At 49.2% G+C, this 15,887-nt stretch overlaps 1 protein-coding gene across 3 annotated transcripts; it reads right to left on the bottom strand.

Moving 5' to 3' along the window:
- Window positions 1-379: 379 nt before the first annotated feature.
- LOC144946758 (protein phosphatase 1 regulatory subunit 3D-like) lies at window positions 380-10,097 on the bottom strand. 3 transcript variants are annotated; one of them, XM_078875910.1, is made up of 2 exons: window positions 9,781-10,097; window positions 380-5,770 (listed from the first exon to the last, which is right to left on the bottom strand). In XM_078875910.1, the coding sequence occupies exons 1-2, from the start codon at window positions 9,804-9,806 to the stop codon at window positions 4,675-4,677; spliced, it is 1,122 nt and encodes a 373-aa protein (XP_078732036.1). In that variant the 5' UTR covers window positions 9,807-10,097; the 3' UTR covers window positions 380-4,674. The 3 variants fall into 3 exon arrangements, with proteins under 3 accessions (XP_078732036.1, XP_078732035.1, XP_078732037.1); XM_078875909.1 differs by having other exon boundaries at window positions 9,898-10,097; XM_078875911.1 differs by having other exon boundaries at window positions 9,721-9,792.
- Window positions 10,098-15,887: the final 5,790 nt, after the last annotated feature.

Genomic DNA, 15,887 nt, shown 5'->3' with positions numbered 1-15,887 from the left:
CGACTGTTGTAAATTGGTCCCTCAAGATCCTGTGATGTCACTCACGAAAATAAAATACCGATGCGGCCCTTGTTGTGCCCATGCCATAGTCCGGATACCAATTTGAAAGTAAAATTCTGTTTCACATACTGTTCTAGATTTGAAGCTTTCGTGACTGCAATGATTCATATTCTCAGGTTTTTTCGGTAAAGTCACGTAGGTAAAAACATTAAAATAAAACAAAACAAAAATAAAATTCACGACGTTTCGGAGGCAACACAAGTCTCCGTCATCAGGTGGGACCGTCGTAATTCGGCTGTGACGGTCCCACCTGATGACGGAGACTTGTGTTGCCTCCGAAACGTCGTGAATTTTATTTTTGTTTTATTTTACTTTCATTAATTTTAATGTTTTTACCTACGTGACTTTACCGAAAAAACCTGAGAATATGATTCACATACTGTATTTGTTAGGGACCCTTTCTGGAGGGTAAACCCGAAGTCTCCCTTGCATAACGAGAAAACGTTAACTGAAAGAAAGAATATGAAAGGGCCGTCACCCAACTTCTGAATAAAGACACTGATCGATGTTTGCCATCAACAGCTGTGAGCGATGCATCAGCAGATAATTTGCATTGGAATAGCGAATCTCGGTAGAGTATGAGAAGACAGATGGTCGGCAGTGGTGAGTAGCAGAGTTATGACCGCAGGTTTTAACCCCCTCACTCCCCGACTCAACCAGTTCCCTCTTCAGAACACAATTCCCTTGATTGATGGCACAACAGTGCGACGCAGCCAATTAATTCCATTAAAGATGCTGAACAATAAGTTGGCCGATCGATGGTGACATGTCTCCAATCCCTCCAGATGTCACGCACTGTAGCGCACTCCCAACAGCGCAGGGCTAAACGACCGTCATTCTGTACATTAGAGAAGAGGAGCGTTGCAAGCTGCTCTACACACATCTCTGCTGCGGTACCGTTGCACGCGCCATCTCAAGTCGCAATGCTCGTGTTCGCTTGATTACATTTTCTTACATTTGAAAAGCCCCAGTGTACAGTCTGCTCATTGTGCAGCGTTTATTCCACTTTCACCTCTCAGGTGAACACAGTGTTTGCACATTTTAAAGCTCCGAGCTCATAGACACTAAACTGCGCTTGTAGGTGTACTTAATCGCAACTGCAAAACTACGAGAAAGCCCATCACAACAGGACAATTAATGCAGGCTGGAAACAAGCATATAAAAATCACGCACACAAAGGTGTGCAGCGTTGTGCGGACAAAAGCACTCGTCCTTATTCAGAAGACCAGCTCCGAAGTGGCATATGTTGGAATGGCCACATTTTGTCAACTCTTACAGTTGGTTGTCTAAACGACAAAATATCCACACATTCAGTTCTTTGCAGTTGGTGGTCTGGATAAGGCTGACAGCTTGTGTACATACGGTGCACACGCGTGCGTGTGCGCTGCTACATCTCGGTGCACGCTCAAGCACAGTTGCTTGCATGGTGTTATGTTGCCGGAAAACGATTTAAACTTCAGTCGCTCGTCGGTGCATTGTCAAACATCGACAGTAGATCCCAATACCGGCGCAGTCTCCCTCGTTGCCGCCGCGCAGTCAAAGCGTGTGTGCATTTTCCCGGATTAACAACATTAGCAACATTTTCAAACTACAGCAGTTGGCCGGCGTGCGCCTTCTCCACGTGCCCCCAAACCACCACCACACATCCCCGCGCATCCGCGGACGTTTAAAAAAAAAAAGATGCCACTCATCCAGTTGTAACTTTGTCTTTTTTTACCTCTGCCATTCACAAGGTGATGGAGTGAGCTTTTCAAGGCAGCCTCCACCCCACCCCCACCACCTCCCCCCACACCCAGCATAGCAGGGCGGCTCGTTTTAAAAGCGTTCCTCTGCCATGGGCGCTAAATGTCAGAGCAGTCACTCAGGGCCAGTGCGCACTGCTGGGTGCTAAACGCAGCTCCCTCTCGTCCAGCAAGAAGGAGGCTGTCCTTCGGTCACCCTTCTAAGGCAGTGCAGGGCTTCTGCTCCAAACGTGAAGCTAACCGGGTCATTGGATATCACCCAAAATTTTGGCGCGCACGCGCACACGCTGCGCGGGTCCCTTGCAATAGCCGGATGCAAGCCTTGGAAATGTGGCCAACGGGATCGGCAGTGGTTCACACACACGCGCGCACACAGGCAAATGTATCCGACTCGCATCACAACTCGTACAGTTTCTCTCGTAAGGTCCCAGTATACAATCAAGTTGCCAAGGTCGTAGGGCAAGTGCCAGTGTAGCATTTAGAACACTACGGGTCCAAAATTAGAGCTGCAAATCTTAAGGTCACATCCAAATAGAGCGTGAGCAGATGGAGCGGTTGTGTCGACAATCTCGTGATAATGAATTAGGCTACGTCATATGCATTATAAAAGTGAATCTTACAATATGACAAAAATGCTAAGAAAAAGTCGAAATGTCAATGCTAGGCTTAACTTTAGTGAAAATTACAGAGCACTGCATGCCTGGGCAGGAATATACCTGACAGTAACTGACCTGGCGAGTTTCAGTACAAACAAGCACACCCAAAATATACACCCAGACCAGTGTTACTACAGAATACAATGCAAGAACATACCACGTACTCACCATCACATGTACATACATACACACATAAATACACGTGGACACACACAAACACCCGCTCACAACTGAACATAGCAAACACACACGTGAAGGCCACATACATTTTCTCGAGCATAGAAGCAGCAAGCACATAGGTATGGGTAAATTCCAAGAATGGAAAACAAAATACATAAAAAACATGTAAGGAGCACACAATAGAGGGAGATGAATTGGAGCTATACAGAACGGGTGAGGCTTTCACTCAGCACTGCATTAATTACCAATGCAGCTCCTAATGATAATGAAAATGTTGGTTTTGCACTGCTGCAGCTGATGCTGATATTGGCGATTTCCATTGATCATTAGGGTTGCAATGGTTTACCTCCATGCAGGAGATGCAATGACTTGCCACGATTCAGGGCTGAGATTAGATTTTACTCAATAATTTATTACTTATTCTACGATGCGTCGTTTTTACCATCTCGCTGGTATTATATTGTTCACTCCATTATTCCAAAACGTAATGTTTGCACATAATTTCAATATGAGTAACACAACACGTGAATCAGAAACATGGACGTTGACCCAGCAGAACAAAAGCTGAAACATGTGCACAGAAGCATGGAAAGGTGCATGCTTTTAGTTACACTGCGTGGCACAAAAAATAAACCGCACAGATTACAGAGATAATGCATGTTAGAGGCACCATTTTGATAAATTAAAAAGTAAACGGGCTCGGCCAGGACTTGTCACTAATTGGGATGATGGCCGGAGGTCGAGCCTAACGTCAGAGTCGCAGCCAAAGGAGGAAACGCCCGAGAGGACGTCAACCGTGGAGATGGGGGGGGGGGCAATGGACCGTTCCATCGCAAGATGGTGGAGAAATAAGGACGGCTTCGGAGGCCTTCATCCAGCAGTGGCTCGATCATAGCCGATGAAAATTCCTACATATGCAATTCAACGCTTAGCTGGGGAGCCTTACAAACCAATATCAATCAATATGTTGTTACACCCCTAGCAATGATGATTTGCTTGATGTTGATAGGTCGCGAGGATGTTAAATGATGAAAATGGTAATGATGATGACGCATGTAGATATTGCAAAAAAATGTTCACCAACACTCATGTTCCCCGAACATGGTACAGTACGCCCGTTATTAACCCCAGTTTGACCTCAGTGTTCACCCTATCTGGGCGAGTGAATTTCCCCACACTTGCATTTAAATGAACATCGTTGCCTGCCCTATGCCTCCTCCTAAGCCAACAGTCACAGTCCACACTGAACCCGACCCCACAATCACACGGGCGCCACAACAAGCAACACACTGCCCATAAATAATCATCATCGTTGTCGTCGTCGTCAAAGTGACAGAACGCCACACACTGCAGAACTCGATGCGTTTCATTCGCGACTCCTACCTCTAGGACCCATAACCGGACCACCCTGGTCTGTGTTACCTCCCATGGGCACACGCCAACTGCAGCAGTTTAGCAGTTTACTTACACATCCTTTTGTCTGACTGATTACTATTTTTTCACGTGCAATAGTGTTAACAATTTAAAACCATGGGGTTAATTAACCACCTTACACAAACGGCTGTGAGCAAATCTCCAAAGCGTCGGTATAAAAATGTTTAATGGACCCAGGTGATCAATACTCAAAACCCAAAACGTATGCTGCCATTATCGAATTCCATTACGCTGAAAAAAAACCCCTTCCCGTCGTCCCCTCCTTGCGTCCCAAATCTCTAGCAGGCCCCTCAAATCCACCTTGGCCCTGTTGGATAATTTTCCCTCAGTCTGGGTCGCCCTCCTTAGGGCGCTCAAGGGAAAGGCAGGGGGAGGGGGCAGTGAGGCGTGCGATGCCACCGATGGCCCCTTAGCTGTGACCAGCACGGCCGCGCGGTGCATGGAGGCTACGGCTGAATTGACGACGGTGCTCGCGGTGGCCTTCAATCGACGATTCGCGAGCGGCGCCCTCGCGTCGCCTCCGCGCGCCTCGCATCCTCCGAGTGCGTATGCGCACGTTCACACGTGGAAGTGACCCCGCAAATCCGTCGGGGGGGGAGGTCCTAGATGTAGTGAATCCACGAGTCCTCGTAGTCCCGCGGCGGAGACAGCTTGAGGCAGTGGCACCGCACGACGTAGTTGGCGCCGCCGTTGTTGTCCCAGTACTGCTGACCCTTGGACACGAACAACACGGCGAACTGTATCAGCGCGCCTGCCTCCATGAAGGGCGGCGTGTTGATGGAGAAGCCGAACTTGTCCGTGTGGCCGTCGCTCGAACCCGGCACGTACGTCGCCACCACCTCTTGCTGCGTCGCCCAGCCGTTGAGCGAATAGCGCACCGACACAAACTTCTCAAAGTGCAGGTTGAGCACCCTAATGAGACCATGCAGCCCAAGCTCCGACGTGACCACCAGGCTCTCGAGGGACACCTTCTGTGACCGCACGCGCTCCAGGAAGTCCGGCGTCGTGCCCGGCTGCTGAAACTGCGGCTCCAGGAAGCGGCTCTCGATCCGCTGGCTGTAGCCGAAGCGCGGCACGCTGCCGCTTGCGCTGCCGCGGCGCAGCTGGGAGAGCACGCGGTTCGGGATGGACACCTCCTCGCTGTTGCTGTAGTGGCGCACGCTGATGAGGTCGAGCCCCAGCGAGTCGGCGAAGCGCACGCGCTTGCGCGTGTTGGGTGTCACCGTGCCGCTCGCCGCTGCCGCCTGCTTGGCGCGCACCGATGGTGGGGGTAGTGACTTGGCGCGCCGCCGCAGAAGCGGCAGCGACGCAGGGCTGTCCATCATGATGTAGTCGCACGGCCGGCCGAAGGCGTGCATCTCTGCCCAAGCGCTGCACGGGCCCTGTGCGGGCGCCGCGTCCCCACCGCCGTGGCCGCCGCTGGGCCCGTTGGAGGCCGCCGCCGCCGCGGGGCCGCCGCCGTCGCACTCCTCTTTGGTGGCGCAGAGCGCCGAGCTCTCGTTGGAGAAGTGCATCTTCTCCAAGAGGTCCGACACGTAGCTCAGGTTGCGGGGGATGCTCATCTTGACGGGCCCGTTCGCCGACGCGGGCTCTGGCGCGGCGGGCACGGCGGTGTCGGCGTCGGCGTCGGCGGCAGGATCCGCGGCGGGGTTCTCGCTCGCTCGGTGGAGAGACGATGGAACACTTCGCTCCATTATCCTTGGGACCAAGTACATACATACACGTGTGCGCATGTACATACCCGCACGCACAACGACACATGCGCTTGTGTTCAAAAGCTCTGTGCGTGAACAAGGTGTTAAGATGTGAAGGTCGCATGAGTGGCATTGAACAGTCAAACAGGCGCAGCTCTCAAAGGGATAGTGACTCTGGCCATGAGTGTGCTGATGGCACATATCCAGGAGGGTTTTTAAAAGGTTTTTGAGAACTGCATACAGCAAAAGGTCACAAATTCACATGGATTACCGTCCTTAATGTTAATATACACAAGTCACATCAATACCAAGTGAAACTATCACTGTATATGACCACTAAATTAAAGATTGGGTGTCAGAATAAGTGTGTGCCAAATATGTTTCATGTTAATTAATTATCAAAACTTTCTGACTCTCTCTCCAGAGATGCGTGGATGTTCACGTATGACCATCGTACATAGTTTACCCTGCACCTATGTGTGCACTGAATGTATGCATGGATGCTTTTGTGTACGTTGTAAAGTATAGCACGTGTGTGCTTATGTATGCAGTGTAAATATATGCATTTGTAGTATTTATGTGGGGCATTACCGTTAGTGACATGTACTGTGGGCATAGTGTATTACTACGTGTGTAGATAACGCACTGGTTAGGTGTGTATATATGCCGTGTATGTGTTACTGCAGCTTGTATATTGTACGGTGCGGTGTGTGTGGCGCGTGTATGCACTTGCCATGCATGAAGCGGTACACGTGTGTAGTGTAAGCATGCAATACATGAGTTTTGTATGTAGCGTTGCCACGAGCAAGGTGTGGTATGCATGGTGTATACAATGCAATGTCTACATCATCTGAACGTGACTGCATCTCAATACGCTGTACAGAGAGCGGCATGGATGTCATTGCACCTAAGGCAAAGATAATGGATTTTTCTTAAGATGTAGGGGGAGCAGGGTGCGGGGGAAGGAAGTTTATTTCTGTACGGAATAAACACAACTGGGCAGATGGAATCAGATCATTAGCCTGGGCTTGACAAGCAGGTTGTGCCAGGAGACGTTCCAGACCGTGGGAACAGCAGTGGAGAAGTAGCGACCACCCATGGAATGTGTGTAGGTCGAATGGGGGAGGCCCCGGTGGATGAAGTGGCGAGCATGCAGACACAGAGAGGAAGTCGCCATACCCACCACCCACTTGCCTGTGCCAGTATTACACGGAAGCTGCGGGGGTATACGGACTTCCCGCCCACCCCACGTTTAACGCGCAATACGATGTACAGATGGAGTCTAGTCGAGGTGTTGACTGTGTTATGTATCTGTGTCGTGCGGGTGCATCAGTGTATGGGGTTAAATTCATACCTACGCAGCACACTTCTTACCATGCTGGCGCAGGGTACATCTGCGTTGTGTACCGTCTCATTACACGTCCCACGGTGTTAGTGAGGAATATAAGAATCATCCAGCCCCGTGAAAGAAGCCTGTAACACCTGTTATGCATGGTGGGTCGCCTATCCAAGTACTGCAGGTTGACCAGCGTGGTGAAGTATGGTTTAACCCCCCCCCCCCCCCCACGACCAGACCCTTCATCGAGCTGTGGAGTAACACGAACAAACTAACCCTGCGCACTCTGCATTACTAACGTGGCGTACGCATGCGAGGTGCATTGCCATAGAGCGTCCCTGTGATGATCTTAGTAGTTAGTGCCCTGCACGGCACTGTGATGATCTTAGTAGTTAGTGCCCTGCACGTCCCTGTGATGATCTTAGTAGTTAGTGCCCTGCACGTCCCTGTGATGATCTTAGTAGTTAGTGCCCTGCACGTCCCTGTGATGATCTTAGTAGTTAGTGTCCTGCACGTCCCTGTGATGAGCTTAGTAGTCAGTGCCCTGCACGGCACTGTGATGATCTTAGTAGTTAATGCCCTGCACGTCCCTGTGATGATCTTAGTAGTTAGTGCCCTGCACGGCACTGTGATGATCTTAGTAGTTAGTGCCCTGCACGTCCCTGTGATGATCTTAGTAGTTAGTGCCCTGCACGTCCCTGTGATGATCTTAGTAGTTAGTGCCCTGCACGGCACTGTGATGATCTTAGTAGTTAATGCCCTGCACGTCCCTGTGATGATCTTAGTAGTTAGTGTCCTGCACGTCCCTGTGATGAGCTTAGTAGTTAGTGCCCTGCACGGCACTGTGATGATCTTAGTAGTTAGTGCCCTGCACGTCCCTGTGATGAGCTTAGTAGTTAGTGCCCTGCACGGCACTGTGATGATCTTAGTAGTTAGTGCCCTGCACGGCACTGTGATGATATTAGTAGTTAGTGCTCTGCACGGCACTGTGATGATCTTAGTAGTTAGTGCCCTGCACGTCCCTGCGATGATCTTAGTAGTTAGTGCCCTGCACGTCCCTGTGATGATCTTAGTAGTTAGTGTCCTGCACGTCCCTGTGATGATCTTAGTAGTTAGTGCCCTGCACGTCCCTGTGATGAGCTTAGTAGTTAGTGTCCTGCACGTCCCTGTGATGATCTTAGTAGTTAGTGCCCTGCACGTCCCTGTGATGATCTTAGTAGTTAGTGTCCTGCACGTCCCTGTGATGAGCTTAGTAGTTAGTGCCCTAAACGTCCCTGTGATGAGCTTAGTAGTTAGTGCCCTGCACGTCCCTGCGATGATCTTAGTAGTTAATGCCCTGCACGGCACTGTGATGATCTTAGTAGTTAATGCCCTGCAGGGCACTGTGATGATCTTAGTAGTTAGTGCCCTGCACGGCACTGTGATGATCTTAGTAGTTAGTGCCCTGCAGGGCACTGTGATGATCTTAGTAGTTAGTGCCCTGCACGGCACTGTGATGATCTTAGTAGTTAGTGCCCTGCACGGCACTGTGATGATCTTAGTAGTTAGTGCCCTGCACGGCACTGTGATGATCTTAGTAGTTAGTGCCCTGCACGGCACTGTGGTGGTGTGCACCGTGCGTGCATCGTGCACGTGGTGACGACTGTGTGCAGGATGTCCCCCCCTATCGTCACCTGCAGTATTGTATCCATCTGTACTGACATGTGCAGTGTCTACTACTACAGTGCACATTGTTCCCATTTACCGTGACAGTAGTAAAGTACAAACCCTCCTGCACGCCCACCGCTACGCAGTACAATATTGCGAATGTGTAAACACACACACACATGTAGCATGTCATGTGTACCTGTATCATGTCATGTGTACCTGTATCATGTCATGTGTACATGTAACATGTCATGTGTACATGTAGCATGTCATGTGTACATGTAGGATGTCATGTGTACATGTATCATGTCATGTGTACATGTATCATGTCATGTGTACATGTAGCATGTCATGTGTACATGTATCATGTCCAGGTGCACATGTATCATGTCATGTGTACATATATAATGTCCAGGTGCACATGTATCATGTCATGTGTACATGTATCATGTCATGTGTACATGTAGCATGTCATGTGTACATGTAGCATGTCATGTGTACATGTACTGCATTATGACCGTGTCCATACAATAGACGACTACCACACACAACATCTGTATACCTGTGTAGTAAATGCAGTTAGCATGTAAATTGCATAAGCTAAACACACATTGCACATTACTCATAGAATGTGTAGTGGAGTATGCACCTATCGTGTATACCAATGAGTACACAATATTCACAAAGAATACGTGTGTGTTGCAGTATATGCACGTGTACATCGTATAGAGTATTCACAGAGAATCGAGTATTCAATATAGAATACTGTGTGTGCATTGCCCGCTGCGCCTGTAGTGATTGCAGTCGTGTGTCACCACGTACATGGCGTGTCGTTTACATGACGTACGTGTGTGTGTAGCCTTGCATTGCATGCAGGGCTACACACACACGTACATACTACATGTACACACACACACACGTGTGTGTGTACATGCTACATGTACACACGGGGCAAGGGGACCCACACTGACCGACACGGATTGAATCTTCAGAGCACCGAGGAGAGAGCCTCTCCGCTCACGCGCGTTCACCGGCAGAGCGTCGTCGTCGTCGTCATCGTCGTCTTCGTCGTCGTCAGTCTCTCTCAGAGGTGGCCGGGGGAAGTCGGTCGGACAACGACGGCGCTCAACTGCTCGCTCACGACTTACGTGAGGTCTCCGTTGATGGGCAGCATGGAGGGAAGCAGAGCGAGCGGGGGGGAGGCAATGAAGAGGAGGAGACGGGATGGATGTTCCACCGGCGACAACAGCGACGCGAACCCGAATGAAAATTAAAAAAAACCTTCCAGGGAGATTCTCCCACGCAGCTGCGACTCCTCCCCCGACCACCACGTCAAGTATTCAGACTCCTCCCCCTCCTCCTCCTGCTGCTGCTGCTGCCCTTCCTCCCGCCCCCGGCTCCCCTTCCTCCTCTGACGTCACCCCCCTCCCTCCACCTTCTCGCCGTCAATGCCCCGTGCCACCGCCACCGCCAGGAGCGCTCTCGCCCCACCCCCTTGGCCCCTCCCCCCCACCCCCTTGGCCCCTCCCCCCCACCCCCTTGCCCCCCCCCACTAACCACGAGCGCAGCGGTCCCTCTGAACAACCCGCGGCCAAGTCGCCGCCGAAGCCGCACCAACTGCAGGGGGCACCGCGGTGGCTGGGGGAGATGTTCGTGTGATGTTGTAGTATATGCTACAAGAGATGTTCGTGAGATCTTGTAGTATATGCTACAAGAGATGTTCACCACCTCGCCCGGTGCGCAGGAGGTCGTGGGTTCCATCCCGACCCTGACGCCTGCTGCTGCTGCTGTCTATTTGGAGTTTGCGTTTCTCTCTCCCCGTGGCCGCGTGGATTTGTCTCCAGGTCCTCCGGTTTTCCCCTCCACATTTAGAATAAAGTCACGCGTTTAGAGTATTTGGCTGCTATAAATTCCCACGGAATAAGCCACTTCTTTTAGCAATTATTTGTAGCCAAGTTGCTTGTGAAAAAGAGCTATATAGCTCAGTGGCCCTTACCTAGTAAAATACAAATCTAACTTAGTTTTAACTAGCACGAAGGTATTACCGTATTCTCCGCATTATATGCCGCACTGCCCCCCTCCCAAACCCCGTATTTGAAAGCATCATTTGGGGGTGCCTCTGATACGCGGTAGGTTTGTGTGCGTGTGTGACCATATTTGTATAACCACAGTTCTACATTGACCCAGGACACGCGTTTCGAGTGCGGCTTACTTTCCGGAGTGTCTCATCATCCTCAGAATACGGTGATACCGACTCGGAACCATCAACGTCTCATCGGCACCATCAAAACTTCGCCACCACCACTGGCCGGCATTATTAATCCACAGCCAACACCATGGCTGCCCCACCACAAGACCGCTATTGCACCAACAACAAAGGCAGCCATTCGTCACGAAGTGGCGGTGACGCCACCACGGCGCCTGTGCCAGGCCAGGTGCACTTTGAGGCCACGTGAAGCGTCGAAAGCTCGCTGATAAGGAGGTCACGGGGGAGACCCAGCAGGTGCCATGGTTCCACTGACTGAGATGACTGTCAGATTCACTAGCAACACTCCCATCACACGCATCGTTAATGCCCCCACCACCGACTGCACCATCGATGCCTTGACATCAAACGCCAACGCAAGCACCATACATTCCCCCAGCTCCCCAGCCCTCATTGTATGTATATATGCATTACCTTCTTTCGCACCGTACGTAGCCAACCGTGATAATCATCACCGTCAGTAGCAATTCCATTGGAGTGAAGGGAGCCCTAATAATGTCTGCATTGCGTCTGCAGTTGTGATGATGATGCTGGAGCAGGCGGAGATGTTTTGCTCTCCGAGTACACTGTACATTTATCAGTGAGCAGTGGCCGGGGGGTAGGACGCTTGACTGAGTATTGAGCTGGGATAGCTCTGGACAGAAACCCAGGGGCACCCATACACAAGGGACACACACGCGGAAACACGGCATTGGGAAATCAAGATTTTTCTAAATGTGGTAATTCGCTCGTTTCTAGCAAGCGGTACGGTATTTATTCGCATACATATGATGAATTGATAGAACGAGCAATCTTACGTTTTTGATTGTGAGCATTATATTCATCACTATCATCGGCTCTTGCTCAATGATAAATGATAAACATCAACCACTGTATGTTGCCAGTCAAGGCTAAATGTAGCTTCACGCTTGTCTGACGTCAAACACTGCACACTCAAACAGTGCGTATGTCATTCCTCCAAATGTTTTTTTTACATGTTCGTTAATTACCTAATGCGTTACACATTGCACACTTAAGGTTAATTTACGTATTTATATACACTAATGTCTATTTCGTGACTTATTCATATTTCACTGCACTGTGCTATGAACCCGGCGACCTGAGGTTCAGTTCCCGGTCACGGATAACATCAGTGGGCCAGTGACACCTTGGAGCTCCCCTTCACTAACGCACACTGGGCATCGTGGTGAAGTATGGCCAAACAACCCCCATGAACGACGAGCTGTGGGGAGACCGTCCAACAGTCGATTGAAAAGGGGATATAATTTTTATACTAAATTGTTATGCTTTATGTTGCACTATACGTTCACATTGATGTTATGTTATGATTAATGCAAGCTCTGACTCTGGACAGCTCCCTCTAGAGATTGATTTGGCCTACTCTTCCACGTTGGCCAGGGCGCCACGGTGGCGAGATGTTAACGACCTCGCTGATATGCAGAAAGTCGTGGGTTCGATCCCGACCCCGAGGCCTGTATATTTGGGGTTTGCAAGTTCTCCCCGTGGTCGCGTGGATTTTTTTTCGGGTTCTCCGGTCCCCCCCCCCCCCCCGACACATTTAAAAACATGCGTTGAGAGTATTTGGCTACTATACATTTCCGCATGATAAGCCACTTCGTTGGGCTATCATCTGTGGCCAGGTCGCTTGTGAAAAAGAGCTACATAGCTCAGTGGTAAAATAAACAAACATCGTTTAGTCTTAGCAAGGGGGGAATACCCACACTTTACCCCACCACGTTACCTGTCGATCAACTGTGGTGTCCCCATTTAAACTGCTGCGTGAGATTGAATAAACTTGCCGCCCATTTTTCATCTGTTTGTAGCCCTTAACCAGTGGTGGAAATTCCACATCCCCATGGCGGGGGAGAATATTTCCCCGTGTTACTCCTCGCAATGTTTTTTAAAATTTCATATTATTGACTCCAGACGGCCGAGAGAGACGATGGCTGAGTCATTCCCCAAGCAGGATTTGAGCTTGCAACCTTCCACTAAGCCACCTTCATATATGAGCAGATAGGTGATGCAGATAGGTGACTTTGTATATTTGTATGCTGTGGCTGTGTGGAGCAATATACTACGGGGCTTTATTGATGAGCAATGTTAAAGGCACGATCTATTCCCTTTAACAGAAACATTAAAGGTTCCCTCTTAAGTCTTAACAGCATGAGGCGGCTGTGTCCATTCATTGACTCACAAACTGTCCACGTGCAGTGCACCTTGCGGCACGGACCACACCACTGCTCGTTTTGCAAGGGAGAGGGGGCTTGAATGAGAGAAATTGCTTGCCTTACACAGCACCGATATAGCATCTGCTTGCGCTGATAACATTATCACTCTTAATCACGGCCGAGCGCTGATAACAAATGCAATATCGAGTGGCGAGATAAGCAGAAGAGGCCGGTTGCAGCATTAGTCCCACCCAACCCTACATAATTCGGATTGGTAAGTGCGCAAACTTAAATCTTAACGCTAAAACCTTGTCAGCTTGACTCGACACTTTCCATTCATGTAAAGCCTCTTTTGCCAATCCACTGCTAGATGACGGCCTCCTTCCAACGCCGCCGCAGGTCGTGGGGGCTAGTCGACCATGCTTCACCATGAAGGTCTGTGCGGGGTTGGTCAAGGTGAGGATGAGCATAAAAGTAAACTCTCAAGACGCTAAATAAACCCTGAAACTGTTAGAGGATATTGCTGAGAAGGGCACCTTTCTTTACTGGTTGATGTTACTGCTTTTATAATTTGAACTATGAACGGGTATTTATAGGGGTGGGGTGGTGTACTGTGAACTATGCAACTTTCGTTTGATTCCTGTGCACGGTTAGCATCAGTGGCGAGTGATGTGTGGTCTGGTCCTGGACCATGCTCCCCTTCACACCAACTGCCCAGCACGCTCAAGTATGGTCACCCCCCCCCACCTCCTTCCACCGGAACAAGATACTGGTGGAAGACCTTAATCCAGCAGTGGATTGACAAAGGGATGTACACACGTTATAATTAGTGTTCATTTTGGCTTCATATGCCCGCGATTTAGCCAATCGATTAGGGTTTCAGTTTTCATATACAATGTTTGAATGGTTTATAGCATCTCTACAAAGGTAATCTGCCACCCAATATCACACATTACAGTCATAACTGCAATTATGTGAATAAACTACAAGGACATTCGCAAAATACACATTTTCAGATGTTCTATGCACATTAACAAATTTAAGATTATCTTGGGGCAGGCACGTGGCGAAAAAATGGCAAGCTTGACATCAACATTTTGTCCTAAGACCAAATCACCCAAAAGGCACACCGATTTGAGATCTGGTCAGATCTCGGAAGCTAAGCAGGCGTTGAACCTGGCTAGTACTGGGATGGGTGATCGCCATGGGTAAACGACAGGTGAAATGGACGTGGATGGCCGTGCAGCAAAAAAAAAAGACGTTTGTTAATTGCACTCCCCCACGTTGACCAATCCGCACTGACCAGCGTGGGGAAGTATCGTCAAGTATTCCTCACGACACCACAGGGGCATTGGGAGACCCTCATGGAACCAGCGATTTGGTAAAAAAAAAAAAACGAGCCCGCGTATGCACTATACCACGGAGCTGAAAGCCCGCGAATATGTATTTATATTGGACAAATCTCACTCGCCTGCCATATGCTGAACATTATGCAGCATCGCCAAAAAAGGCCCTCTCAGCGAGAAGTAGCAGAACGTCTAAATGACAGCGTGACGTCAGTAGCAAAAGTAGGCCATCGGCTGCTTGTTTATTTTTTGTGCTAAATTATAAAATTATCCAAAGCGCAAATTAAGTGACTTGCTCCAGCACGATACATGACAAAAAAAATTCCATGTAAAATAAACACGGTCATTAACCTCACATTATGTATCACGGTCACGTAAGTATAAGTGGGGAATTGATGCGCATGATAATGACATCGCAAGTAAAAATTACAATAGTCACAGTTGCGGATTTGTGTCAAACGCAGTATAAAATGTAGGGCAGGTTTGTCAATGAGTAATGCAAGTGGGATTGAATTCACGTGGCTGGTTACAAGCAAGGCAGCCTCCTAATTACGTCAAAGGGCTGCCTTTTGCAGGGATTGGTAGGGCTTGTATTACATCACACCTCCCTACCCCTTCCTCTACCCCCAGGGGCATCCATTCTCTCGACACGTGCAAATATCACGGTCCGCAATGGCTGCGATTTGTTAAGACCGGGCTGAAGGACAAAATCAGCTCAGGTGCGCCACCCTCAGGATTGGTGCACCCTCCTAGCCAGAGTCGAAGTTATGGAGTGTGCAGAATGCCCCCTCTGCAGGGTTGTTTTGTCTACTCTTCCAGAACAGCAAGAACCTTGAAAACTGTGGACCTCTGGAGACCTGGGTTCCAAGCACCGAAGGGCTCACGAAATTCCATAGATTGAGCAGGCCAACATTTGTAGGATTTCAGAACCAGAATATGTATTTATACTGGAGGAATCTAATGAGCTATAAAACACTTTTTCACAGATGCCCAGTAGGGGCGGGTCAGACCGTTACAACAACAAACTTTACAGAAAACATGTTAGGGGTTCAAAGTATAGAAAAGTTAAGCAAATCACGACAAAAAATACATATAAAACTAATCTATGTTTATTTTACTAGGTAAGGCCCACCGAGCTATTAGCTTCTTTTTCAGAAGCGACCTGCCCACAAATGGTAGCTCAACGAGGTGGCTTATCTTGTGGCAATTGATAAAATTTGCGCTTAAGGGGATTGTGTAAATGTATGCGAGATTCTACGGGCGATAGCGAGCAGCCTCGTGCTTAACATATTACATCCACACACACCCATGCTCTCCACAAACATACCATCACAAATACACACAGACACAATATCACA

The sequence above is a fragment of the Lampetra fluviatilis genome, chromosome 42 (assembly GCF_964198595.1).
Source record: "Lampetra fluviatilis chromosome 42, kcLamFluv1.1, whole genome shotgun sequence".
NCBI lineage: Eukaryota > Metazoa > Chordata > Hyperoartia > Petromyzontiformes > Petromyzontidae > Lampetra > Lampetra fluviatilis.
This window is presented reverse-complemented; position numbering and strand designations above follow the sequence as displayed.